The 26811-nt window shown below is 39.8% G+C and overlaps 1 protein-coding gene across 1 annotated transcript in view; it reads right to left on the bottom strand.

Moving 5' to 3' along the window:
- Positions 1-26811, bottom strand: part of LOC143279842 (uncharacterized) — a 107116-nt gene that overhangs the window by 52913 nt on the left and 27392 nt on the right. Inside the window, exons 10-22 of the mRNA XM_076584076.1 lie at positions 25302-25481; positions 23671-23820; positions 22633-22776; positions 20650-20876; positions 18352-18541; positions 16748-16967; positions 12931-13063; positions 11821-12003; positions 10041-10302; positions 8594-8741; positions 7120-7247; positions 5789-5933; positions 3593-3857 (exon numbers count right to left, since the gene is read on the bottom strand). Of these exons, the coding sequence (XP_076440191.1) occupies positions 3593-3857; positions 5789-5933; positions 7120-7247; positions 8594-8741; positions 10041-10302; positions 11821-12003; positions 12931-13063; positions 16748-16967; positions 18352-18541; positions 20650-20876; positions 22633-22776; positions 23671-23820; positions 25302-25481 (2375 nt within the window). The remainder of the gene's footprint in view (positions 1-3592; positions 3858-5788; positions 5934-7119; positions 7248-8593; positions 8742-10040; positions 10303-11820; positions 12004-12930; positions 13064-16747; positions 16968-18351; positions 18542-20649; positions 20877-22632; positions 22777-23670; positions 23821-25301; positions 25482-26811) is intronic.

Here is a 26811-nt window from a genome sequence, read left to right as displayed (position 1 = left end):
TTCACAGTGTACTTTTTCTTGAAAATCACATGATGGAACGAAACTTATGACTGATTACAAATTTTACCAATTTCAGGGCAGATAATATATCTCCTCAACTAAGGCAGTGTTTGATGAGAATCCCCCATTACTCGGTCCATTGTTTGTTGAGCAAATTGTTCCCTTGTTAGCCACATTGTATTTCTTGAAGATCCCCCATTACCAGGTCCATGGTTAGAGCAAACTGTTCACTTGTTAGCCACATCATATTTCTTGAAGCAATCACCATAAAGACAAAATTTCTTGATAAGGCTGACCTTCAAAATGTTGTTCACCCAAAATGGATGCTTCCTCTTTGCTTCACATTTCTTTTTCCACAGCAAAAGAACTGCATTCAGAATTCTCTGATTTTTGGCACAGACTGCTGGCTTCGATTGTTCCCATGCCATGGTGTCAATCAAAACTGTCAGGTGAATTTTGTGTATGAGTCTATGGATGGACAGATCTCTTTTCTTCGCTTGCACATTTTGCACAAATTCTTCACATGCCAATTTTGCACCTTTTTTGACTCACTTGTGTAAACAAAGTATGTTTTAACCCGGTGTTAGGTTGTCTGTGTGTGTGTGTGTGTGTGTGTGTGTGTGTGTGTGTGTGTGGGTGTCCGTGGTAAACTTTGACATTTTCTCTGCAAATACTTTGTCAGTTGACACCAAATTTGGCATAAAAATAGGAAAAATTCAGTTCTTTCCAGTCATCTTGTTTAAAACAATATTTCACCTCTGAGATGGGCACAAAAAATTTTTAAAAAGAAGCCAGATCATATGCAAACTGAATTTACTGTTACATTTATTTTTTTTTTTTTTTTTATTCTCTAAACTTGGCACTTTGATCTGATATTCTGACACAACAACAAGAGCAGTAATTTTTATCATTTTTTTTTCAAACAGGAACTTCCTTTTGCTAAGCACGGAAGTTATATTTATTTTGCATGTCTTTGGTGCAGACAGTATAAAAAGGGAAATTAATCTGTAATTAATGCTAGGGGGCTTAATTTGCATTAAACTGATCTTTCTCATCTTAAACATTACATTTTGAAATTATACTCAATACATAAAAAGCTTGTGTGTTTTACTCTCAGTGTACAGGGCTTTCACTATGTTCATTCGCCCAAGTGGTCTTTTTCGGAAAATACTAAAATCAATACGACCAGTGGACTTTATAGATCTAATGGCTGAGCCCTGAAGGTCATGGGCAAAAATCAATTGCGTACACATACATATTCAAAGCGCGTGCTCATATTCTTCGCAAACGCGAACAACGCCATTTTGTTTCAAGTTGTTGACCTGCCCGTTCAATCCTATATTGAATCAACAATACACAATAACATGTGATGGAAAGTTGGAGAAGGAGACTGTTAAATATTTATTCAGAGAAAGATTTGTGAACACTTCATCACTTACTGGATTATGCCCCAAACTGCCATAAAAATATCCACAGAGTCAGTTGGAATTCACAGTTAAAAACAATAAACCATGCGAGTTAATACCCTTGAATTGATGAAACGTAAAAATTTCCAGTCTTGACTTTTCTGAAAATGAAGTCCTTTTCACTTCATACGACGTTTAGAAGTACTTGTACTTGGCTCTACATGTTATTAGTTTAACAAAATACTCAATTTTCAAATCAACTTTAAATCTATAAAACTAGAATGAACATAAAAGAGAAATTGAATCGACCGTGTCAACCGGGTGTAACAAAACTTGTACATCTATCTAGATCCAGAGAAAACGGCTAAATGTTGCAGTGTGATTGCGGCGATAGCTATGTCTCCTTTACTGCGGACTTAAAAAGAATTTTTAATTGCCCTTAAAGATTTTTTGAATGCCCAAGATACACCAGAATAATATGATTTAAACAGCGTTCTCACTGTGAATACCGCAATCGATTTATCGCCATTTAAAAAAGCATGTTTAAATGTTATATTTTTGCACGTCAGCTAAGGAGCCCCGATAGTGTAATGGGTAAGACAGTTTCTTATCACCCGAACACGCGGGTTTCGAATCTGGCATTAGGACTTTTTTTTTTCTTTTTTTCTTTTTCTTTTAACCTGAAGCTTTATAATAACAAATACAGAACACATTTTAACAATTAGAATTTTTTTAAGTGTATCACAATTGAGTCTTGAAGGCCTTGCCTCTCTTGTTTTCAGGAGTATGGACTTTGACCAGTATACTTAAGGCGCAATCTTGTAATTCCCACTGAAAAAAAGTGTCTTGCAACTGCAGAATGTCAACCCATTACATTGTAAATAAATCCCACTTATATATGAACGCTTTAAATATCTAATCTTTATTCATACACTTTCTCCAACACATTCATGCATTCCCATCCCCATCCTCTATTTTATCTCCAACATGCATTAAAGTCTATATAATATGTATATTTTTTTCTAAAAAAAATATGTAAAATTAGGCAAACGGATGTGATTGCTTACCTTATTATACCTTCAAACTGAAAACAAGCTTCAGAAAGGTTCCTGAAGGTTCATAGCAATTACTGTTTCAGTTTGCTTTTGTTTTTTTAAATAAATTTGTGATAACTGTGTACCTATGTGCAACACTACTGCTATGTTCGTATATTTGAAATATGATGATTGATCCTTTCTGTTTTTACATTTGATAAAAAATATTACCTGCAACAAGTGGAGTAAATATGTGAAATAATGTATGCAATGCTTTTACATTTGTGTCTTTGTCAGATACTTAATATCTGTTTCTACAGCCATGTTTCCATGCTGAGCACTTGTCAAAGCTGTGATAATGCACCTGGCCAAATTTCACTAAATAAGTAATTTCACATGCACATGCACGTGCGCACACACTCACACACACTGACGTGTGCACATGTACACACACACGCGTGCGCATATACACGCACGTGCACAGTTGTTTCACTCTATCTTATAATGGAATACTATCTTACCCAAATGTTTTTCTTTTTACAAAATAACTGATGTGTGTGCGGTGATCAGTGAAGGGTGTGTCAGTTATTTGATTTTCTCTTTGATATTTGCTGACGGGCATACTAAGTGAGCCGAAAGATAATTTTCTGTTTTGGTTGAAGCAGACAATAAAGTATTTTGAATTGAAATGAATTGAATTGAAAATAAAGCTACTCTTTTCTTAAATGATCTCATTTTATCAATGGAAGCGATCATTGAAAGCTGCAATTCTAAATGATTAATGCGCATACATACAGAATTCAGCCTTATATGTTTTCTCGATCGCTTGGCAGACATGGTGATTTAAGTAACTCACCACTGGAATCATAAGCACACAATCTAAAAAATATATTTAGAGACATGCTCATTTAAAAGACAGGCTCAAACAGATGTGACAGGGATATATAAACGAAAAAAGAAGATTTTTTTTTTTTTTTTAGACCTGTCAACAATATTTTTGTTTCGTTTAAATCATGTTTTACAATCCTACCATCCATCTAACATAGTGTGCTATCAGAAAAAAAAAAAAAAAAAAAAAACCCACAGAAAATGAAATACAGGAATAATATAAGAGAAACAGAACCAAACCCATAATCTGGTAGGCCCACATACATGTTGACGCCGTATTTCCTGAGAGCCGGTGTGCTGCGGTCGTTCAGCTTCAGTCCCAGGTTGAGGATGTTCCTCTTGATGCTGGGCCAAAAGTGCAGCTGGTAGTCCATGCGCGAGCGGACCGTCAGCAGGGACGACCTCTTCTGGGCGGTGAAGGAGCCCACGAGGGCCTGCAAGGAGCTCTTCACCGTGGCAAACTGCGAGGACAGCTTCAGGTTGTTCTTGTACTTCATCTTTCCTACACGGCCTCGGATGCCCAGGGTGTCTGTTTTGAAAAAAAGGGAACATCACAACGTGATCGTGATGTGGATGGGCAGAGACATAGTAATATTAGGATGATGATCATGATGACGATGATTAAGATAATCATGATTATTATCATTATTATTGTTATTATCATTAGTACTATTATTATTACCATTATCATTACCCACTGTAATTACTGACAAGCATAAGGTCTTTTATAAATGTTAAAGGTCCCATAACCTTTTACAGTCATCAGGGCAGTGAATTCCTATTCACAGAATCAGGAGCACAGTATAGAAAGTCAGAGCCCAACCTGAGCTCAGCACAGGAAGACAGGGCCCAACCCGAGCTCAGCACAGGAAGTCAGGGCCCAACCCGAGCTCAGCACAGGAAGTCAGGGCCCAACCCGAGCTCAGCACAGGAAGACAGGGCCCAACCCGAGCTCAGCACAGGAAGTCAGGGCCCAACCCAAGCTCAGCACAAGAAGTCAGGGCCCATAACCCTCCCCCTCCGCCGTTTTATCCTTCCCCAACCAAAGTCAAGTACCCATCCATACCAAGATGGAGTGACTCAAGTTGGAGTAAAGAGTGCCTTTCTCACAAGCACAGCACAAGGCCAAAGCCAGGAACTCAAACCCTGATCACCGGTGAGGTGAACACTACAGATCAGGAGCCCAACGCCTGATTCAACCATGGTGCCTGCATGCTTGAAATTAACTAGCCCTGTCCTGGTTGGGTGCAGTGCAACATGCCCATAGGGGCTAACAGTTGTTGTCTAATCAAAACACAAAAGCAGACAACCCAAGGGGCACAACCATGCCATCCAGCCAGCTGCACTGGTACTATAACTTACCCCAGTTTGACACAGTCATACCTTACGCTAATATTACAGTCTGTGAAATAAATGAACTGTTCTTTTGGAAAAAACACCAGGAGCAGACAGTCTAAATAGGCACAACAGAAATTTTTATTATGATAGCTGTATCGTCATTAGACTCTGACCCCGAGCAACTATAAATGATTAATTGCTATTAGCTAATTTATTTTATTTTCAAATGTCAACATAAAGCCTCTAACCCCAGCCTGAACACTTTTATCAATGTGTAAATGATTAGATTCAATGTGGGAAAACAATTTCTTTGAAAACTGAATCAATTTAACATGTCCGGACAGCTAAATAACCTCTACTTACCTCAATCCAAAACAATTCCAAAAACTGATATGGGTAACGTCATTGTATAAAACTATGAAAACTGAGCCAATTCTGAAAAAACCAAAACCAAACCAACCAACTTGTTATGCCAGTATAAGTGGTATATCTATCTATCTATCTATCTATCTATATATTGCTTACGTTCTATCATTATTCTATACAGTGTCATGTGAACAGATTGTGTCACACAACCATATTCCTTTATTATCCACAAGCCTGACAGCATTTTCGTCTCTTCCATTACCAAGTTTTGTTGCTCTGTGTGCATTTATTTGTCTCAGCTGTTTAATCACATCAACATAAAAATGAATGAATAAAAAAAAAATTAAAAAAAATTAATAGACTTACGAATAAAAAAAAAAAGTTAAAAAAATAACAGACTTATGTGTACTTTAGTCAGCAAGGCACCCATGTGTTTGTTCTGTATTGTCCCTGTGTTCTGTGTGGCCTATTCAAGATCAAAGAGGCTATACCAGTCTTGGATAAAAGCTAATTTGTGTTTGCACATTTCTTCTGTCACTGTTGCTGTGTGCACATGTCAAGTGATCGGCATAAGGACAAGCCCGGCGCTTCCTTTTTTTAAGGAAGTGTCTGGGTTTGTTCCAATGTACCTTTTCTTTACCTGTGTGCTAGCTGAGTCGGTAGCATAAGCAGCATTGACTTAAAAGTCGTGAACCTCGTGAAAGGATAGAGTTAACACTCTTTATTATTTGTTAATCATACATGTGCTTTACTCACAGTCCACAGTGATGGGTTTCTTCAAGACGTCTTTCATTTCCACCACCAGACTGGATTTGATCATCTTGTTCTGTTTGTAGTCCATGCTTGCTTTCACTGACATCAGTTGGCCATCGGAAGACGTCACTTCCAGTGTAGGTTTGACCTTGAAAATAAATCACTAAGATTAAAACTCAGTGACAGAGGGAGTGACAGTGAGAGTGACAATGAGAGCAAGCAACAAAAAGAGAGACAGACACACACAGAGAAGACAAATGGAGGCAAACAGATGGAGAGAGAGAGAGACAGAGACAGAGAGAGAGACAGAGACAGAGAGAGAACTGAACACTGAACACTGAAAGGTTTAATGTCATTACCTATACAGCTCTCGTGACATGAGGGTGCAAATCGGAACAATAATGGTGAAAATAATGAAACAAAATAAAACGGAAAAGAAACATATTGGAAGTCAAATAAACTAACGTTCGACCATCCATTTTCCAAGTTCATGAAAACAAAAGCATTCTTTATCTGTCAATGTAATTAAGCTATTGACACGAATTACTCTTCGTTCGAATATTATAGGCTTCAGCAATATACTTCACCAGTGATCTTACTGTATCATCACAGAGAGAGAGAGAGAGAGAGAGAGAGAGAGAGAGAGAGAGAGAGATGAGTGGAGGTAAGGGTGTGAGATATCGTCTTTATCAAGCTTTTTTCAATTTTTGCCAAATAATGATCAGGTCCTAAGCATGAAGGGTGAAACTTTTTAACACTGATATCTTTAATTCCAAGGGGTTGATCTCTTTGCCCAAGTTGAGACTGTGTCTCACTCACTCACACACACACACACACACACACACACACACAGATAGATAGACAGATATATATATATATATATATATATATATATATGCCATTCAAATACACGTTCAAATTTTCAATGTGAGGTTTTAAAACCTTTAAAGCCTGACTTTCCAAAAGGATGATATTTCTTGCCACTGTTAAAAAACCCCAAAACATTTTGAATGTTTGCTTCATAGTCCAGTTGGAGACATTTGCTGATTGTTCTTTTTTGGTTAAAAAAAAAAAAAAATAATAGGTTTGCAACTTACACAGTATTTAAGCTTTCACTCATTTATACATAGATTTTTTCTTTCATCTAAAATCCCACTGCATGAACAGACATTAAACTGCAGAACACACAGACACACACACTTTAACACACACACACACACACACACACACACACACACACACTCATACTTACACACACACACACTCACACACACACACACACACACACACACACACACACACTACACACACACACGAATGCTCCACAGCTTCACCTTGGCCACTATTTCCTTGTTGGTGCGAATGTCCTTGTCAACCTGGGCGTGCACCTTGTACTCTTTGTCCGAGTCGATGGTGACGGCAGCATCAGCCTCATACCGTTTCTTGCTGGCGTCCACCGACACTGAGAATTAATGTCAGTCTCAACATCAGCGCATCAGTGAATTTGTCAAATGTTCAACACCATTGCAGAAGTCTTGTATAGTTAGTGGCATAAGTTTCAGTTTTGATAATCAAGGAGGTGTCAAGGTGTGTGTACTGCTTCCATATAAGAAACACCACATCTGCTTAGAAAAAAAAAAAAAAACAGAGAAAAAAGAGAACAGACACTGAGAATTAATGTCAGTCATAATATCAGGACAACAGTGAAACTGTCATCTGTCAACACCATTGCAGAAGTCTTGTATAGTTAGTGACATAAGTTTCAGTTTTTATAATCAAGGAGGTGTCAAGGTGTGCGTACTGGTTCATATAAGAAACACACATCACATTTGCTTAGAAAAAAAAAAAAAAAAAAAACAGAGAAAAAAGAGAACAGTCATAATATCAGGGCATCAGTGAAACTGTCAACTGTCAACACCAGAAGTCTTGTATAGTTAGTGGCGTATGTTTCAGTTTCGATAATCAAGGATTGAGGTGTCAAGGTGTGCAGGCTGATCCATATAAGGAACACCACATTTGTTTAGAGAAGAAAAAGAGAAAAAAGAGAACAGACACTGAGAAGTAATGTCAGTCTTAACATCAGGGTATCAGTGAAACTGTCAACACCATTGCAGAAGACTTGTATAGTTAGTGACATAAGTTTCAGTTTCAATGATCAAGGATCGAGGTGTCAAGGTGTGCACACTGATCCATGTATGCAACACTACACTTGCTTTAAAAAAAACAAAGGGGGGGAGGTAAGGGGGGGGGGGGCAGATGCCCAACTTATCCACGAATCCAACACATGAAAAACCATGGGGGCACATGAAAATGTGAAACATGTCATATAACTAATACAAATATGAATAGCATTTGATGTTGTACTCACAATCATTTACAATGGCCATACCAACTGTTTGGTTAAAACTCATAAGACAAATATTCCAAGGTTGAAAAGAAAAGAAGACCAAAAAAAAAGTAACATACAAGAGATAAAGCATTATACAATGTATACATGCCAGAAGTTAATGGACATTTATCCCAAAAGCAAATTGGAAAAATTCAACAACATCAACAACAGCAAAGTAGACATGCTGACTCAGAGATACACAACTTGTCAGTTGAGTAGAATCAGAAAGCATTCATTACAATGTTCAGGCATATGATTAAATGGCGTCAACAATCGTTTGTTCGTACTCGTGAATAATGAACAAAATTTCAATCTCACTGACAACACAACTTCTTGTTTCATTACACTGAATGTAAAATCCTGCATAGTTTTTTTTTTTTTTTTTTTTTTTCAGCTACATGCATAAAACTGTTACATACTTTTGGCAGACACTTTCTTCCATGGAGATAACAGATCTGCTTCCAGTGTCTTGGCTTTGTGGTTGAGCACGTAGCCCAGAGAAATGGCACGGTCCACTTTGGAGCCAGGGGTGTCCAGAGACACTTGTGTGATCATGGATGAACTGGTCTGAAAGTATTGCGATCAACAGTATGAATAATGATAATAAAAAGACTACCACCACTACTAATGACTAGTACTCATCATAATCACCATCATAATATAATCATGATAACAATAATAATAATTGGTATCTATATTGTTCTCTACCTTGTTAACATAGGTACCCAAAATGCCAGCAATTAACATCAATATGGAAAAAAAAAAAAAACATTGGTTACAAAAGCTAACAATACTAACATGTGAAATCAATAGAAACTATACAAATGACTGAACGTTATTTTAATGCCGTTTGCATTTTCCAAATTTGTCTGTTTGAAGCCAATAAAGAATACTGAAATCTTGAAGGGAAACAGTGTTTTTTTGTTTGTTTGTTTTTTTATCATGCTTATCAAGCAGGTTCAAAGCTGAGTATTTTTCCTATCATTTTTTTCCAGGCTGCCCCTACTGCTCCATGTGTAGAGCCAACAGTCTGTAAGATATAGCTGGAGAAAGTGATGAGGCTAAGTGCACCAAATAAGGGTTGAGGGCAACAACTCATGCTTTGCTTTCAGTTCTCAAGTGAAGTGTGTAAAATTTACAAAATGGACCCATGAACAATGGTATATCGATCAACAGCAGTTATGAAATACATACTGATTACTTTCCTTTTTAGATCAGGACTAGCCTACACAGACTGAGAGAAAATACCAATGGAAGCAAAACTTTCCCTGACTTACAGGTGATTCCTACTTAATTTTCCACATAAATTACATAAGACTCCCCCCCCCCCCTAAAAAACAACAACAAAAGAATCATTTGTTATCTGACCTACTGCAGTGAATTATGTTATTTGGGAAGCTTTTGCTATTGTAGTTTAAAAAACAGCAGTCACATTCATAACTGAAGAAAGAAAATATGGAAGGATAAATGGGCCAGAATAATAGTTACAATGTTTGTGCTTAATGATGAAATAAAAGATCAAAACATTTTATAAAAGTTGAATATTGTTTGTTTTTGGGGTGGGCTTTTTTTTGTTGTTGTTGTTGTTGTTTTTGTTTTAAGCAAAAACCTGTCTATTTCTCTGCCACCTTTAAAATTTATTTTGACTTGCCCAAGATTTTAAGGCCAGTTTGTGTGTGTGTGTGTGTGTGTGTGTGTGTGTGTGTGTGTGTGCACATGTGAGTGTGTGTGTATGTGTGTGCGTACATGCGTGTGTGTACACATGCATGCGCATGCATGAGTATGTGTGTGTGTGTGTGTGTGTGTGTGTGTGTGTGTGTGTGCATACATGCACATTCACACAAACACATCCTGTTATCTACCAACCTGAATCTGTTTCGCCAGCAGTCGGTAGCCGGAATGCACATCATGCTTGCGGAGGACGAGGGCAACAGAGGTCGGCCCTGTGAAGGGGAAGTAGGGGGCGCTGAGGGCGGTGGAGGCATTGGGGAAGGACAGAGAGGCGCAGAGCTCCATGCCCACAACCTTGGCCAAGGCTTGCCCAGTGCATGCCGTCTTCTCCTTGCGGTTTGCCATGATCATCTGCTGCTCCTTTTCGTAGGTGTCGTGGACGATGAAGAACTTTGACCTGCAAAAAGTGTATTGTTGGAACGAGAAATCATCGTTTAGTTTTCATGGTAAAATGTTAAAAACGGGGAGAACCTGAAAGAAATGGGAGAGAGAGCAGTGTCAAAAAAAACCAAAAAAAACAAAAAAACAACTACCCAACTGACCCACATATCCTACAAAAACACTGGTGCACATTTTCACCACAGGCAGAGAAGACTAACAGACAGGCAGATAAGACAGGAGAAATCTTCAAGCACTGCACAAGGCTCCACTCTCTCCCACCATTTACCACCACTTCAAAAATAAAACAAAAACTTGTGTTTAATGGTAAATATAGTGTTGCCTGCAAGTTACACCTCCGCACCCCCCCCCCCACCCCCCAACCCCACCACCATCACCAATGTTGGTGTGCTTTGTGTCAAATCTGAATAAATGAAAGTCAAGACAATAAATGAAGACTACTCTCCATGATCTAGTAACTACAAAAATCACTAGTGGAGCCATGGCCAGGTGGTAGAGCACCTGACGAGGAAGTATCCTGGGTTTTGATTCCCAAACAAACTGAGATCTTTAGTCCCCCTCCCCTTCCATCAGACCTTAAGTGGTGGTCTGGGTGGAAGTCTTTCAGATAAAATTAAGGTCTTTTGAGCAGCACACAATTAGCACTCATTAAGAGAACCCGTGTCAACAAGGAGAGTTGTGCCCTGCAAAAAATTACCTTGAAAATACCACCTTTGTGGTAAAAAGAAATATACCTGCAGATAGATTAAAAAAAAAAAGAAGAAGAAGAATTTCAATAAAGTATCACAACACATAAAAATAAAGCAACATATTACAATAAAATAAGCATGATTAGAGTTACAAAAAAAAACAAACCTACAACAATTCAATAAAAGAAGAAATAAAACAAATTTTAAAAAAATCATAAAATACAATAAAAAAAAAAGCAGGATAAGAGTAAATAAAACAGTAATACAACACAATAAAATAAGCATGATAAGAGTTTTTTTTTAAAATATTAAAAAAAAGAACAGAAACACAATACAATGAAATAAATATGATAAAAACAAAACAAAAAAACCAACACAACAGTAATACAATACTATGAAATAATTAAGCATGATAAGAGTAAAAAAACCCACAATAATACAATACTGTGAGATAAGCATAATAAGAGTATAAAAAACAGTAATACAATACAATAAGAGAAGCATAAGAGTAAAACAGTAAAACAAAACTGTGAAACAAGCATGATAAGAGTAAAAAAAAAACCAACAACACAGTAATACAATACAATAAAATAAGCATGATAAAAGTAAAAAAAAAACAAAAAAAAACGAACAAAAAACAGTCAAATGATACTACAGAATAAGCATAATAATAAAAATTGTAAAAAAAAAAAACCCCGAAAATTTCCATACTGGAAGTCAAAGATTTCCATGGAGTGCCAAGCATGATATATAGGAGTTATAACAACAGTAATACAATACACTAAAATAAACAAAAAGCATTGTAAAAACAAGAACAAATTCCATACTGGAAGTCAAAGATTTCCATGGTGTCCCTCGGGGTGTTGATTTCCACGCTGAGGATCTGTCCCCTGGCCAGCTCAACGCGCCCCTTCACCGCCGTGCTTGTGTGCAGCCGTGACGTCATCTTCAGACCCACCTGGGTCACAAAGGCGTCCACGCTCATCGCAGACGCCACCTCAACAGCACCACTGCGGTAAAAAGGCAGAGCAACGTGAACATGGACACCGTCCCTTCATTAAGCAGCAACGTGCCAATCAATAAATCAAATCAAATCAAATCATTTTCATGGTCTCATTAAAAAAAATTTTTTTTTAAATACAAGGGAAATTGGCTTGTGGGCGAAAAGACAGCACAACAGTAAAATAATGTTTTACCTGCATAAAGGTGTAAAAAAATTTTAGCTCATTCAAAGCGAATGATTTTCAAAATCACTCAAAAAATATCAGTTCTTTCCCTTTCTCACATAAACTCTCCATCCTCCTCCTCCTCTGTTTTCTCCTCCACCCACAGGCCCCATTCCTTCTCCATCTCTCCCAACTCCAACCCTTCCTCCTCCCATCCACATTACAGCAGTTAAAAAATCCAAATATATCAATAATGCACCCACTTTAACTCCTTAAAAAACCCAATGAACACAGGTTCAACATACGGTATGAGCAGTATCTGCATTCCTATCTCAAATGCCTGTCACACATACCACAGAAACACGCATGCCTGAGAGACAGGGGAGCATATGCTGGGAAGTAATTTTTGCAACACTGACTCAGGCACAAACCACAATACGACATGGATATATCTGGCTCAGCAATTCAATCTGATTCGCTGTTATTAATGTTTATTTGATTTATCGTATGTTGTGACAAGTAAATGTACATGAAATCCATTGTGAATTTTGTATGTGTGTGCATAAGTGTGAGAAAATGAACTGGATGAGGTTTACCATGGCCTCACACACACACACACAAACACACACACTCACTCACTCACTCACACAAAAGCATGCCAACACACAGACGCATGGCAAACCTAAATACGGTTGCAACACAACCTCAGCACTTTGTTCACTCACATGAGCCAACACCAAACACCAAAGAGAACCAACACAAACCCCATACCTGGGCTGAAGCATGGCAGCCACCTCAAAGGCCTTGGATTTAGCGTTGATTTTCTTGAAGTCCATTTTCTGGGAGGCTTGTAGTTCCAAGGAAGCTGACCCGTTGATTGTCAGATTCAGAGGCAGCCCGGCCACTTGAAACAACAACAACAAAAACAAAATGTTGTCAACAAAAGTAGCTGTGCAGTTACATAGTCTGTCAACACTCTCTCACTTTCCCTACAGTTACATTGTCAACACTCTCTAACTTTCCCTACAGTTACATAGTCTGTCAACACTCTCTCACTTTCCCTACAGTTACATAGTCTGTCAACACTCTCTCACTTTCCCTACAGTTACAGTCTGTCAACACTCTCACTTTCCCTACAGTTATATAGTCTGTCAACACTCTCACTTTCCCTACAGTTACACAGTCTGTCAACACTCTCTCACTTTCCCTACAGTTACATAGTCTGTCAACGCTCTCACTTTCCCTACAGTTATACAGTCTGTCAACGCTCTCACTTTCCCTACAGTTACATAGTCTGTCAACACTCTCACTTTCCCTACAGTTACACAGTCTGTCAACACTCTCACTTTCCCTACAGTTATATAGTCTGTCAACACACTCTCACTTTCCCTACAGTTACACAGTCTGTCAACACTCTCTCACTTTCCCTACAGTTACATAGTCTGTCAACACTCTCACTTTCCCTACAGTTATATAGTTCATCAACACTCTCACTTTCCCTACAGTTATATAGTCTGTCAACACTCTCTCACTTTCCCTACAGTTACATAGTCTGTCAACACTCTCACTTTCCCTACAGTTACACAGTCTGTCAACACTCACTTTCCCTACAGTTACAGTCTGTCAACACTCTCTCACTTTCCCTACAGTTACACAGTCTGTCAACACTCTCACTTTCCCTACAGTTATATAGTCTGTCAACACTCTCACTTTCCCTACAGTTACACAGTCTGTCAACACTCTCTCACTTTCCCTACAGTTACATAGTCTGTCAACGCTCTCACTTTCCCTACAGTTATACAGTCTGTCAACGCTCTCACTTTCCCTACAGTTACATAGTCTGTCAACACTCTCACTTTCCCTACAGTTACACAGTCTGTCAACACTCTCACTTTCCCTACAGTTACACAGTCTGTCAACACTCTCACTTTCCCTACAGTTATATAGTCTGTCAACACACTCTCACTTTCCCTACAGTTACACAGTCTGTCAACACTCTCACTTTCCCTACAGTTACATAGTCGGTCAACGCTCTCACTTTCCCTACAGTTACATAGTCTGTCAACACTCTCACTTTCCCTACAGTTACATAGTCTGTCTACACTCTCTCACTTTCCCTACAGTTATACAGTCTGTCAACACTCTCTCACTTTCTCTCCATCTCTTCTTTTCTGCTTTAAATAAAGTGCAGCAAAAGACATGGACAGACAGAATCAATGAGTGGTCAGAAGGGAGCTTTGCTGGAATTCAGGCTCTACCCTGTGACCACCAGAAACTGGAGTCAGCTGGTGATGCGTTCAGGAGTGCAGTGCGGCACCACAAGACCCAAGCCAGTTAATGGGACCAGCAACAGCAAAAATATTCAAATGTTCACTTGACCCTTTGAGCCCTGAGTTCCTGAGCAATTTTAACCCTTCTGCCTGAGCTCCTGAGCCAAAATTTGCAAATAATTGGTATTTAATGTGTCACGGCAGATATAAAAAGAGTGCCCTGACCACCGCTTTACTGGTGGTAGAGAAAAATGACATAATGCCTAGCCACTGGTTGAGCGGTGTGTAAACACTTGTGTCATGTTTTGCTATTGGTTGGCTTATATTGAAATCGATCTTTTTTATCCAAAGCACATGCATAAAACAATGAAAAGGCATGGCCATGTTGGTATTACGTTCACTGACATCAGAATATTACGGTTTTTCTGATTGTCTCTTAATATAAGTCAACCAATAGCAAAATATGATACAAGTGTTTTACACACCGCTCGACCGGTGGCTAGGCATTATGTCATTTTTCTCTACCACCAGTAAAGCGGTGGTCAGGGCTCAAAGGGTTAAAGAAGGTGAAACATCAACTATGAACTAAACAATTCCAAGGAAGGCTGTGGCATCATCATAAACAATAAAATCTTTTTTTTAAAAACATGATGCTTGTGAAATAATCCTGAACCAGAAAACTCATTATGTATGCTCATAGTTCTTTGAAAAGTAAAAGAAAATCTGTCACCAGCTTAAGTGACAAAGTTAAGTTAAAAAACAAACATATAGACAAAAATGTTACATACACATGGAATACTGACTATTGAAGCTTATTAGCAACAAGAAAATGTAATAATGTGACAATACAAAAATATTCTGAAAACAAATTGTTAAAATATCAGGAACACTGTGCAAATTCATTTGTAAGTGTCCAGGCTATACATTATCAACTAAACAACACATTTCTTGGAAACCAAAATCCAGAATCGTTTTATTGGTTCATTCTATCACAGCTGGTTCATTTCTTCTTTTGTTCAGCAGAGTCGGGGCAAATGAATCTTTTCTTTTTCTTTTTATACAGGTAAATACATGTTCATATTTCTAACTGACAGGCTTTTGCAGACAAGGGTGCTTTAATCTTCTTCTTCTTCTTCTGCGTTCACTCGTATGCACACGAGTGGGCTTTTACGTGTATGACCGTTTTTACCCCGCCATGTGGGCAGCCATACTCCCGTTTTCGGGGGGGTGCATGCTGGGTATGTTCTTGTTTCCATAACCCACCGAACGCCGACATGGATTACAGGATCTTTAACGTGCGTATCTGATCTTCTGCTTGCATATACACACGAAGGGGGTTCAAGCACTAGCAGGTCTGCACATATGTTGACCTGGGAGATCGTAAAAATCTGCACTCTTTACCCACCAGGCGCCGTCACCGTGATTCGAACCCGGGACCCTCAGATTGACAGTCCAACGCTTTAACCACTCGGCTATTGCGCCCGTCAGGTGCTTTAATCTAAATCAAGTAGTCAGTGCTTTATGTTTTAGAAAAAAACATTGTTTCATAACTTAATGTTATCGTTACAGAAAAGAAAGAGCTCATGCTATTAGTACAGCAAACAGAACGATGGGAGACAAAACATTTCAGTTTCAGTTTCACTTGCTCAAGGAAGCATCACTGCGTTCAGACAAATCCACATTTAGTACACCACATCTGCTGGGCAGATGTCTGACAGCAGCATAACCCAACGCCCTTGTCAGGCCCTGAGTGCATGCTTATATATTTGTGTACCTATCAGAGTGGATTTCTTTTTACATAATTTTGCCACAGGACAACACTTTCGTTGCCATGGGTTCATTTTCAGTGCGCCAGGTGCGTGCTGCACATGGGACCTCAGTTTATCATCTCATCCGAAAGACTAGAAGCTCAGTTTGATTTTCGAGCAAGACTTGGGAGAAAGGGTGGGAGTGGGATTAGAACCCACCCCCTCACACACTCTTTATATTAACAGCTGAGCATCTTCACCATTTTGCCACATTCCTCCATAAAAAAGATGGTTCGACAGGCACCATAGCCAAATGGTTAAAGCGTTGTCAGCGTTTGGTGGGTTATGGAAACAAGAACATACCCAGCATGCACCCCCCCGAAAACGGAGTATGGCTGCCTACATGGCGGGGTAAAAACGGTCGCGTATATACGACTGAACGTGGGAGTTGAAGCCCACGAACGCAGAAGAAGAAGAAGAAGAAGGTTCAGCTGGAGGTCAAACTCAGGACCTCTGGTGTGTGAGGCGAGCGTGATAACCAGTACGCTAGATGAACAGACAAAGACGGACCTGTGGGGATGATGATCGTTGTGTCCAGGAAGACAGCGCTCTGTGTGAAGGACACCTGGCCATCCTTCATCAGTTTCTTGGCCAGGTCGTCAAAGAAGGACTGAGCCTTGCCCTCTCGCAGCTTCCTGATGCCGCTTCCGTCCAACACACCGTAGGCCAGTTCGTTGCCAAACACTCGCATGTACAGCTGTCCCCTCAAGTCGTCCTTCACCTTTCCGTACTGTATTGACAAAAGAAAACAAGAGAGGCAAGGCCTTCAAGACTCACTTGTGATACACTTAAAAAAAATCCAAGCTTTTTATGTATTGAGTATAATTTCAAAATGTAATGTTTAAGATGAGAAAGATCAGTTTAATGCAAATTAAGTCCCCTAGCATTAATTACAGAGTAATTTCCCTTCTTTACTAACTGCACCAAAACGTTTGCAAAATAAATAAAACTTCCATGCTTAGCAAAAGAAGTTCCCGTTTGAACAAAAAATGATAATAATGACTGTTCTTGTTGTTGGGTCAGAATATCAGATCAAAGTGCCAAGTTTAGAGAATACAAAAAATATAAATATAACAGTAAATGCAGTTTGCATATAATTAGGCTTCATTTTTTTGTGCCCATCCCAGAGGTGCAATATTGTTTTAAACAAGATGACTGGAAAGAACTGAATTTTTCCTATTTTTATGCCTAATTTGGTGTCAACTGACAAAGTATTTGCAGAGAAAATGTCAATGTTAAAGTTTACCACGGACACACAGACACACAGACACACGGACACACACACAGACAACCGAACACCGGGTTAAACCACAGACTCACTTTGTTTACACAAGTGAGTCAAAAAGAATCATGTTTAGATCATAAACATCATTGTTACATAATTATGACCATCACCACCTTTATTGAAATGACAGAAAAACAACAACAACAGGATTATCAGTGTCACAAACATCCTTAGTGATAACATCTCCATGACCGTTACCACCTAACTATCATCATCAACATCATTGTTATAATCATCATCAGCACCTGTGTTGTCACTCTTACTGTTGTTAACATTGCGTCACAGCTAATAACATATCTCATGTCAAAAAGTAGCAGATAACACAGTGTATCAAACAGCATGGTATGATGATATAATCTAATTATTTGTTGGTGGCACCAACAAACAATCATCAAAAAAAAAATCATTAAAATTATAGAACTTGTAACATAATTTTACATTTCATGTATATCATGTCAGTTCAAAACTGAAACAGACAAGCACCTCACCTCTCATATGGTGGGTAAAGAAATGGAGGGAATTATAAACCATACTGACAATGGGGGCAAGCATTTTGATGGTGAACACATCAAATTCCGTGTGAAATATTTCAACCCTGCTTGGTACAACAACAAATGTGATCAAGAAGATACTGAGCACCATATATAAATAAGTGTGTACATGCATGTGTAAATGGAGTTTGAAATGAGCTATAGATCCTTGGCATGACTTTTATGGACATATATTTTTTTTTCTTCCAAAATCCACACAGCATACAATGAGCTAATCATATTATCAAGCTGAGGGTTTTATCATTAAGTGTGAGATCAACACTTCACAAAACGCTTACATTTGCTTTGGTTCGGACCAGCTTTGCAGTTTTGACAGCATTGGTTTGGCCGTATCCTCCTTCGTTGCTGGTGCTGTCCGCTCCAAAGTAGGTCTGCAGAAGGTATTCAAGTCCCTGCACTCTGCCTCCCAACTCCAGAAGGTTGACAGAGTGACCAAACATGTCCACCGTCAAATTCACCATGGCAGACCTGCAAGAAACCATGCACAAGCAGTTAGTTCATTCCAGCTCAGTACAGGTGAAGACTTTGTACCCCACCAGTGCAGTTCAGTATAGGTTAAGACTTTGTACCCCACCAGTGCAGTTCAATACAGGTTAAGACTTTGTACCCCACCAGTGCAGTTCAATACAGGTTAAGACTTTGTACCCCACCAGTGCAGTTCAATACAGGTTAAGACTTTGACTTTGTACCCCACCAGTGCAGTTCAATACTGGTTAAGACTTTGTACCTCACCAGTGCAGTTCAATACAGGTTAAGACTTTGTACCCCACCAGTGCAGTTCAGTACAGGTTAAGACTTTGTACCCCACCAGTGCAGTTCAATACAGGTTAAGACTCTGTACCCCACTAGTGCAGCTGCACTGCAGTTTCTGTGGACCAGCCCTACAACAACTGAGTGCACTGTCAAAGCCCTACTTCATGCACCACACACACACACACACACACACACCATCATCATCAAAAACACCCACGAACAACGTAGAGGCTAAAGCTAACAAGCTAAAAGCACTAAGTGATAATACTACTGATTGTGAAAGCAAAACTGAATGTACCTGGAACGGGTGACTTCAAAGGTGATTTACTTGTGTAATGGAACGATTATTATTTAGTTCATTTCATCTTATCCCGTTTTATTTGATTGTTTCTGTAAAATAGGTCATAACTTTTATTTTCACACTCTGATGAAAAATGCATAAGATAAATTTCCATACACTGTGCGTTTCACACATTAAATTGATTGATTGATTGACTGGTATAGTGAATGAATGATTGATTGATTGATTGATTGGTTGGTTAGTTGATTGATTGATTGGTTGATTGATTCAGTGAGTGAGTGAATATACTCGCTGATTATACTGATTATAATGACTGATTATATTGATCAACTGACAGATTGATGGACTTCGCTGATTATATTGATTATACTGACTGACTGATTATATTGATCAACTGACAGACTGATGGACTTACTCACTGATTGTATTGATTATACTGACTGACTGATTATATTGATCAACTGACAGATTGATGGACTTACTCGCTGATTGTATTGATTATACTGACTGACTGATTATATTGATCAACTGACAGATTGATGGACTTACTCGCTGATTATATTGGTTATACTGACTGACTGATTATACTGATCAACTGACAGATTGACAGACTTACTCGCTGATTATATTGGTTATACTGACTGACTGATTATATTGATCAACTGACAGATTGATGGACGTTTTGATTACCTTGGCTGACTGACTGGTTGTACTTTCTAATTGATTATATTGATTGACTGACTGACTGACCTTGGCTGAACTAACCTGGGAAGGAAAAGCTGGGTGAACAGACGGCAGTGCTACTGACTGATTATCCGAACTGATTGTACTGACTGATCAATTATACGGACTAACTGAATGACTAGAGAGATTTTAGCTGAACCAATCAACCTGGGAAGGAAGGAAAAGCTGGGTGAGCAGATGGCGTTGCTGCTGACTGATTATCCTGACTGACTGACTGTTTGTACTGATTGATTGATTACACTCACTGACTGACTGATTGACTGACTGATCGATTTTGGTTGAACCAACCAACCTGGGGAGGAAGGAGCTGGGTGGACCAGACAGCGCTGCTGACTGACTGATCATCCTGACTGACTGGTTGCTACTGATTGATTGATCAATGATACTGACTAACAGACTGATTGATCAATCAATTTACCTCCCCACCACCCAGACAAACCAAACAATCTTCCAACACTAAAGTTTTGCAACGTGATTGTCCATATATGAAGAAACAGACAGACATATAATTGTGTATGAATGAAGGTGAAAAAAAACCCCAAAAAAACAAAGAAAAACATTGATTCCAAGTTTTGTACACTTAATTGTATGACTTGTACATTTTCCTTCCATATTATTGTAACAAGCCCAAAAGTCGTATTTATTCCTTAAACGCTATTGATTACTTTGGCATTATGTGATTTATATACAAAATAAAACGGTGGTCGACCCAAGAAAGTCCGGGTACAAAAAAAAAAAAAAAAAAATCAATCAATTTAGGCTGAACCAACCAACCAACCTGGGGAGGAAGGAGGAAGACGACCAGATGGTGTTGCTCTCGAAGGTGGCGCCCAGGTTGAACTTGTCCGAGAAGAAGGAGACCTCCGTGTTGCGGGAGAACTTGCGGCGGTCCTTGCTGAACTCGCGCTGCAGGAGCTCGTTGCCCAGCACGTCACGGATGGCCTGCTTGTGGGGGCTCTCCGTCTCCAGCAGGTTGGTCAGGTGGGTCCACACGAAGGACCCCACCTTGGAAGAAGAAATAATGAATAAATTGTGAAATCCTGAAAAAAAAAAAAGGAAAGGAAAAACTGGTCTGGGTGGTGTATTTGGTGTTACTAGTGTAATACCCCACATGTGGTGTTAACACAGACGGAGGAAGTGGAGAAGGCGGCGGGCTGGCGTTGTTGAGAGGGCCACGAGTAGAGGGCCCAGAGTGTCAGCGAATCGATTGCGATCGCGCCTTAATTTTAGCACGATTCCCCAATCGAGCTACATTATTATGTGACCTAGTTGGAGACATAATTTGACAACAAACAAGAACGCCAGAGAATCGACAGACAGGCAGAAAATACGAAAAAACTTAGCCGTATGAAGAGCACAGGAACAGGAGTCATGATGGCTGCCGGAAAAAGAGGGCGCTAGCCAGCGGGACAAAGGGGAGGTTACCTACTTCCGGGAGGTTATCAGCCGTAGTTTCGTTTTCTCCGCATAGGCGGATAGTAGTTTGCACAGGACAGGAATGTCAGACCCCTGCCGGAGTCTGCACTAGTTGGGTCACGGTTAAGTATGTGTAATTAAAACAGATCTACAGGCAAAAGAGCCCATTTGTTGGGTCAAAGACTTAAACAGCCGATTTCTGAGTTTTTTTGGGTTTTTTTAGTTACCCACTCAGGCACCCCAATTTCTGTAGCACACCGGAGATTGTGAAAGTGTGGGCAGGAAGGGTGAGAGAGAGGAAGGTTGGGGGTTGGGGCAAAGGGGTAGTGGAGAAGGGGGAAGGAGGGGGGCGGGGGGGGGGGGGGCAGGGACACTATCTGCAGCAATGCTACACACAATGACACCTATATATATGAAAAGGTGTGTGTGTGTGTGTGTGTGTGTGTGTGTGTGTGTGTGTGTGTGTGTGTGCATGCAAAATTCTACTGTATCTGTGTTTGTATATGATTTTCAATTCATGTTTATACCTTTTTATGTACTATCCCCCCCACACATCCCCCCAAATATCCCTTGTGACCTCGGTACATTTGGTAATAAAGACATATTCTATTCTATTCTATTCTGTTCAGTGTTAATAGTGTGAGTATATATATGTGAAAGTAGTCCGTAGGAAGGGTGAGGGTGAGGAAGATTGGGGGTTGGAGCAAGTGGGGGCAAAAGGGGGGCTGGGGGGGGGAGGTGGAGGAGCAGGAAGAAGGAGAGGGAGGGATCAGGGACTGGTGTATATATACAAAGGTGCGTGTGTGTGTGTGTGTGTATGTGTCTGTGCGTCCGTGCATGTATGCGTGTGTATGAGTTAGTGAAAGGCATGAGAATGTATGACTAGCAAACCACCAAACCAACAAACTACTTGTCAAGATGCCACTATGATTATTTGCATCATTGCTAATTTGTAGCTAGTTGTGGACTGTCAGTGGAGGGAGTCTAGCAATCAGCTGCTGATTCCAGCAGACATTATCATTCATTCTCTGTGCGCATGTACCCCTTTGTCAAGATGACCTATCATTCATGCAAGACAGGTAAATTGAATGAAGCGCACTGACGTGTGTGTGTGTGTGTGTATGTGTGTGTGAGTGTGTGTGTATATGTGTGTGTGTTGGGGGATGGGCGGTGAGCGCTTGGGTATATGTGTATATACTGGTCCCAAGACAACCCATAATTTAATTGTAAGATAAATATGAGGTGTAGGTGTGTGTGTGTGTGCATGGTATATGTGTGTATATGTTGGTCCCAAGACAAGCTATAACTGAACGTAGGGCATGTCACTCTAATTAAAGTAACTCACCTGGTTTACTTCCTCCGCAAGCAGAGCCTGTCGCACCTGTGTCAGCACGCTGTCTGACGGACACTGCATCACAGCCAGGTAGGCAGCAATGCGCAGCTCAGAATCTTCACTGTGACGTAGGAAGACTTCCATGACATCATCTCTCTGAAACATTCCAAGACATCATCATTTCTCTGCAACACTCCATGACATCAGTTTTCTAACACATTCCGTGACATTTCTCTGAAATGGGTCACATTCTGCAATATCATTCTCTCTTTCCACATTTGTAACTTGGACCCCAACCCCATAACCCGACCTGACGGGCGCCATAGCCGATTGGTTAAAGCATTGGGACTTTCGATCTGAGGGTCTCGGGTTCGAATAACGGTCACGGCGCCTGGTGGGTAAAGGGTGGAGATTTTTACCGATCTCCCAGGTCAACATTATGTGCAGACCTGCCAGTGCTTGAACCCCCTTCATGTGTATGCGCAAGCATAAGATCAAATAAGCAAGTTAAAGATCCTGTAATCCATATCAGCGTTCGGTGGGTTATGGAAACAAGAATGCACAAGAAAACGGAGTATGGCTGCCTACATGGCGGGGTAAAAACGGTCATACACGTAAAAGCCCACTCGCGTATACACGAGTGAACGTGGGAGTTGAAGCCCACAAACGCAGAAGAAGAAGAAGATAACCCGACCACCACCAAACAGAGCATCAACCTATAAACTGAATCATATAATGTTGATCTTTCTTAAAAACAAAAACAACCAAAAACAAAAAAAAAGAAAAAAAAAAACCCCAAAAAACACACACAGAGTTAAATAGTGATTATACCAACTGGAAAATCTAATCATCAAGACTTTCTTGTTGTTTTTTCCCCTGATATTTATGGTATACAACAGCAGATATCAGTTTAAAAATAAGTTGTGATATTTTAAAGTGAACATTCAAAATGTTAGGAGCTTGACTACAGTTTCACAAATGAACAGATATTTTTACTTCTTCAAAACTTTTCGCACAACACAAATCTCATCCAAAGGAAAAACTATTTACATCTGCTGTGCATGGCATCCGGCGGTAGGCATCAAGGGCAGCAACTCTCACATCCATCGGGAGGTCACTCTGAATGAAACACTTCTCCAATCGGAGACTGGCAGCCTCAGAACGTCCAATGTTGCCAATGGCACGGAGGGTTACCAAAACCTGCGACACCAGTCATTTTCAAAACAAGAACAAAGACACTGAATACAGGAAAGACGAAAGAGCAGAACAGTATCTGTTCCTTCTACCTCACAAACACCAGGTAGTTTTGTTTTGTTTTGTTTTTTCACTATCATCTTTTTCTTCTAATTCTCATCAAAATTATATTGGAAATGTCGGGGGGGGGGGGGGGGGGGGTTCTTTTCTTTTTCGTTTTTTTAGAAGGCAAATTCTCTGAAATGAAAGAATAACATGGAGAGATGAACAAACAGAAAAAAAAGGGGGCTGGGGGGACAGAAAGATGTGTGGGGGAGAGGATAAGGCTACTATCTGTCAATGAATATGAATAAATGTGACTCTCTCTCTCTCTCTCTACAATTATCAGTGCTCTTTCAACTCTCAAATCAGTAAGAGACAAGTCAAGAAAGACCCTTGAATTAGGCATGAAAATCTGCCTCTGGGTATGGCCAGGGTAAAGGGTGGAGATTTTTTCCCGATCTCCCAAGTCAACATAATTATGTGCAGACCTGCTAGTGCCTGAAGCCCCTTCATGTGTATATGCATGCAGAACGTCAAATACGAATGTTAAAGATCCTGTAATCCATGTAAGCGTTTGGAGGGTTATGGAAACAAGAACATACCCAGCATGCACATCCCTGAAAATGGAGTATGGCTGCGTACATGGCAGGGTAAATAAACAAAACGGTCATACATGTAAATGTTACGTGTCTATCTTTGCGTGTATGTGCGCATGCCTGAAATCTGACAGAATGACACAGGAAACAAATGATGAGCACCAAATGGTAGCCGTCAGTCGGCTCTACCCAGCTGGCCAGCCTGCTGTGTGCAAATGACCCCCAAGTTTGTAAAGCGCTTAGAGCTTGGTCTCTGACCAAGGACTGACGCAATGTAAGTATCCACATCATTCATTCATCATTTAAGTGTGGAGTGATGGCCTAGCAGTAACGTGTCCGCCTAGGAAGTGAGAGAATCTGAGCACAATGGTTCGAATCCCGACACAGTCGCCAGTATTTTCTTCCCCGCCACTAGACCTTGAGCGGTGGTCTGGACGCTAGTCATTCAGATTAGATGATAAAACGATGTCCTGTGTACAGCATGCACTTAGCACATGTTGAAGAACCCACAGCAACAAAATGGTTGTCCCTGGCAAAATTCTGTAGAAAAATCAACTTCAATAGGAAAACAAATAAAAAAAATACCTGCAGGCAAGCAAAAAAAAAAAATTAGCGCTCTCAGTATAGCGACATGCTCTCTCTGGGGAGAAAAGCCTGAATTTCACAGAGAAATCTGTTGCAACAAAAAATAGTAGTACTACACAATGCAATACAATGCAATTGCAATACAACAACACAGCACTACACAATATATCACAATACAAAGCAATGCAACGCAATACATCACAATATAACACAATACATCACAAAACAACACAAAACCACCCAACCCAACCCCAACCCAAGCACCTGTTTGAAGTTGGCGTCACTGACGCTGCAGTCCGGCCCCAGGACAGTGGTCAGCGTGTCCAGCACCTGCAGCACCTCCTCGTGCTGCATGCAGTCGGTGTGCTGCTCGCAGTAGTTGTTCACCAGGGAGGACACGGGCAGCAAGGCGTCCTGCTGCCGCTTCTGGCTGCTCAACAGGGGCTGTACATTCACCCCTTCCTCAGTTTCAGTTTTTTTGTTTCAGTTTTGAGCTAGTCAGGCTGACTGATCCATGCACGCTAATAATAATAATAATAATAATAACAAGAGAGGCAAGGCCTTCAAGACTCACTTGTGATACACTTTTTTTTTTAAATCCAAGCTTTTTATGTACTGAGTATAATTTCAAAATGTAATGTTTAAGATGAGAAAGATCAGTTTAAAGCAAATTAAGTCCCCTAGCATTAATTAGAGTAATTTCCCTTTTTTACTAACTGCACCAAAACGTTTGCAAAATAAATAAAACTTCCATGCTTAGCAAAAGAAGTTCCTGTTTGAACAAAAGATGATAATAATGACTGCTCTTGTTGTTGGGTCAGAATATCAGATCAAAGTGCCAAGTTTAGAGAATACAAAAAATATAAATATAACAGTAAATGCAGTTTGCATATAATTTGGCTTTTTTTTTTTTTTTTTTTTTTTGTCCATCCCAGATGTGCAATATTGTTTTAAACAAGATGACTGGAAAGAACTGAATTTTTCCTATTTTTATGCCTAATTTGGTGTCAACTGGCAAAGTATGTGCAGAGAAAATGTCAATGTTAAAGTTTACCACGGACACACGGACACACAGACACACACACAGACAACCGAACACCGGGTTAAAACATAGACTCACTTTGTTTACACAAACGAGTCAATAAAAGGACACTAATGATACAAAAGCCCTGGGCGTTTACAATGAAAAATACAATGACATATGCTTGCTAAAAACACACACAAATACACCCACACGCACAAATCCTCCCACTCCAAATCCAGCTGACAAACCCACACCCACTCCACACAAGATGTAGACACAAACACAAGCGCACACAAACTGCTTTGAAAAAAAAACAGATAAAAAAAAATTAATTAAAGAAACAGAAGTAAAAACAGTACAGCGGAAAAGGAAGGATCGCAATCAGTAATTTTGCAATAACAGCTATGTGTCAATGCAAAGAACTAATCCATTTCAAAACACTATACAACTTTAGCAGATGAAAAAATAAGTCAGAAAGAAAGGATAATGACTGATGATCATCCTATAACAGATATTGTCAAACCTTTAGAACTGATTTCTAGACACCAAACCTTCAGTACATGAACAAAAACAAAAGAGGACTGCAATTGAAGAGTTGCCCAAACAGGGGCTACATATTCAGCCTCAGAAACCTAACATCAGGTGGAATCAGAACAGAAGAAGGATAATGATGATAATAATATAATGATCATGCCAAAACAGTTCTGTGGTCTTCTTCTCATTCTTCTTCTTTGTTCATGGGCTGCAACT

The sequence above is a fragment of the Babylonia areolata genome, chromosome 3, assembly GCF_041734735.1.
Source record: "Babylonia areolata isolate BAREFJ2019XMU chromosome 3, ASM4173473v1, whole genome shotgun sequence".
Taxonomy (NCBI): domain Eukaryota; kingdom Metazoa; phylum Mollusca; class Gastropoda; order Neogastropoda; family Buccinidae; genus Babylonia; species Babylonia areolata.
The sequence above is the reverse complement of the archived record's forward strand: the minus strand, read 5'-3'. Positions and strand labels throughout refer to the sequence as shown.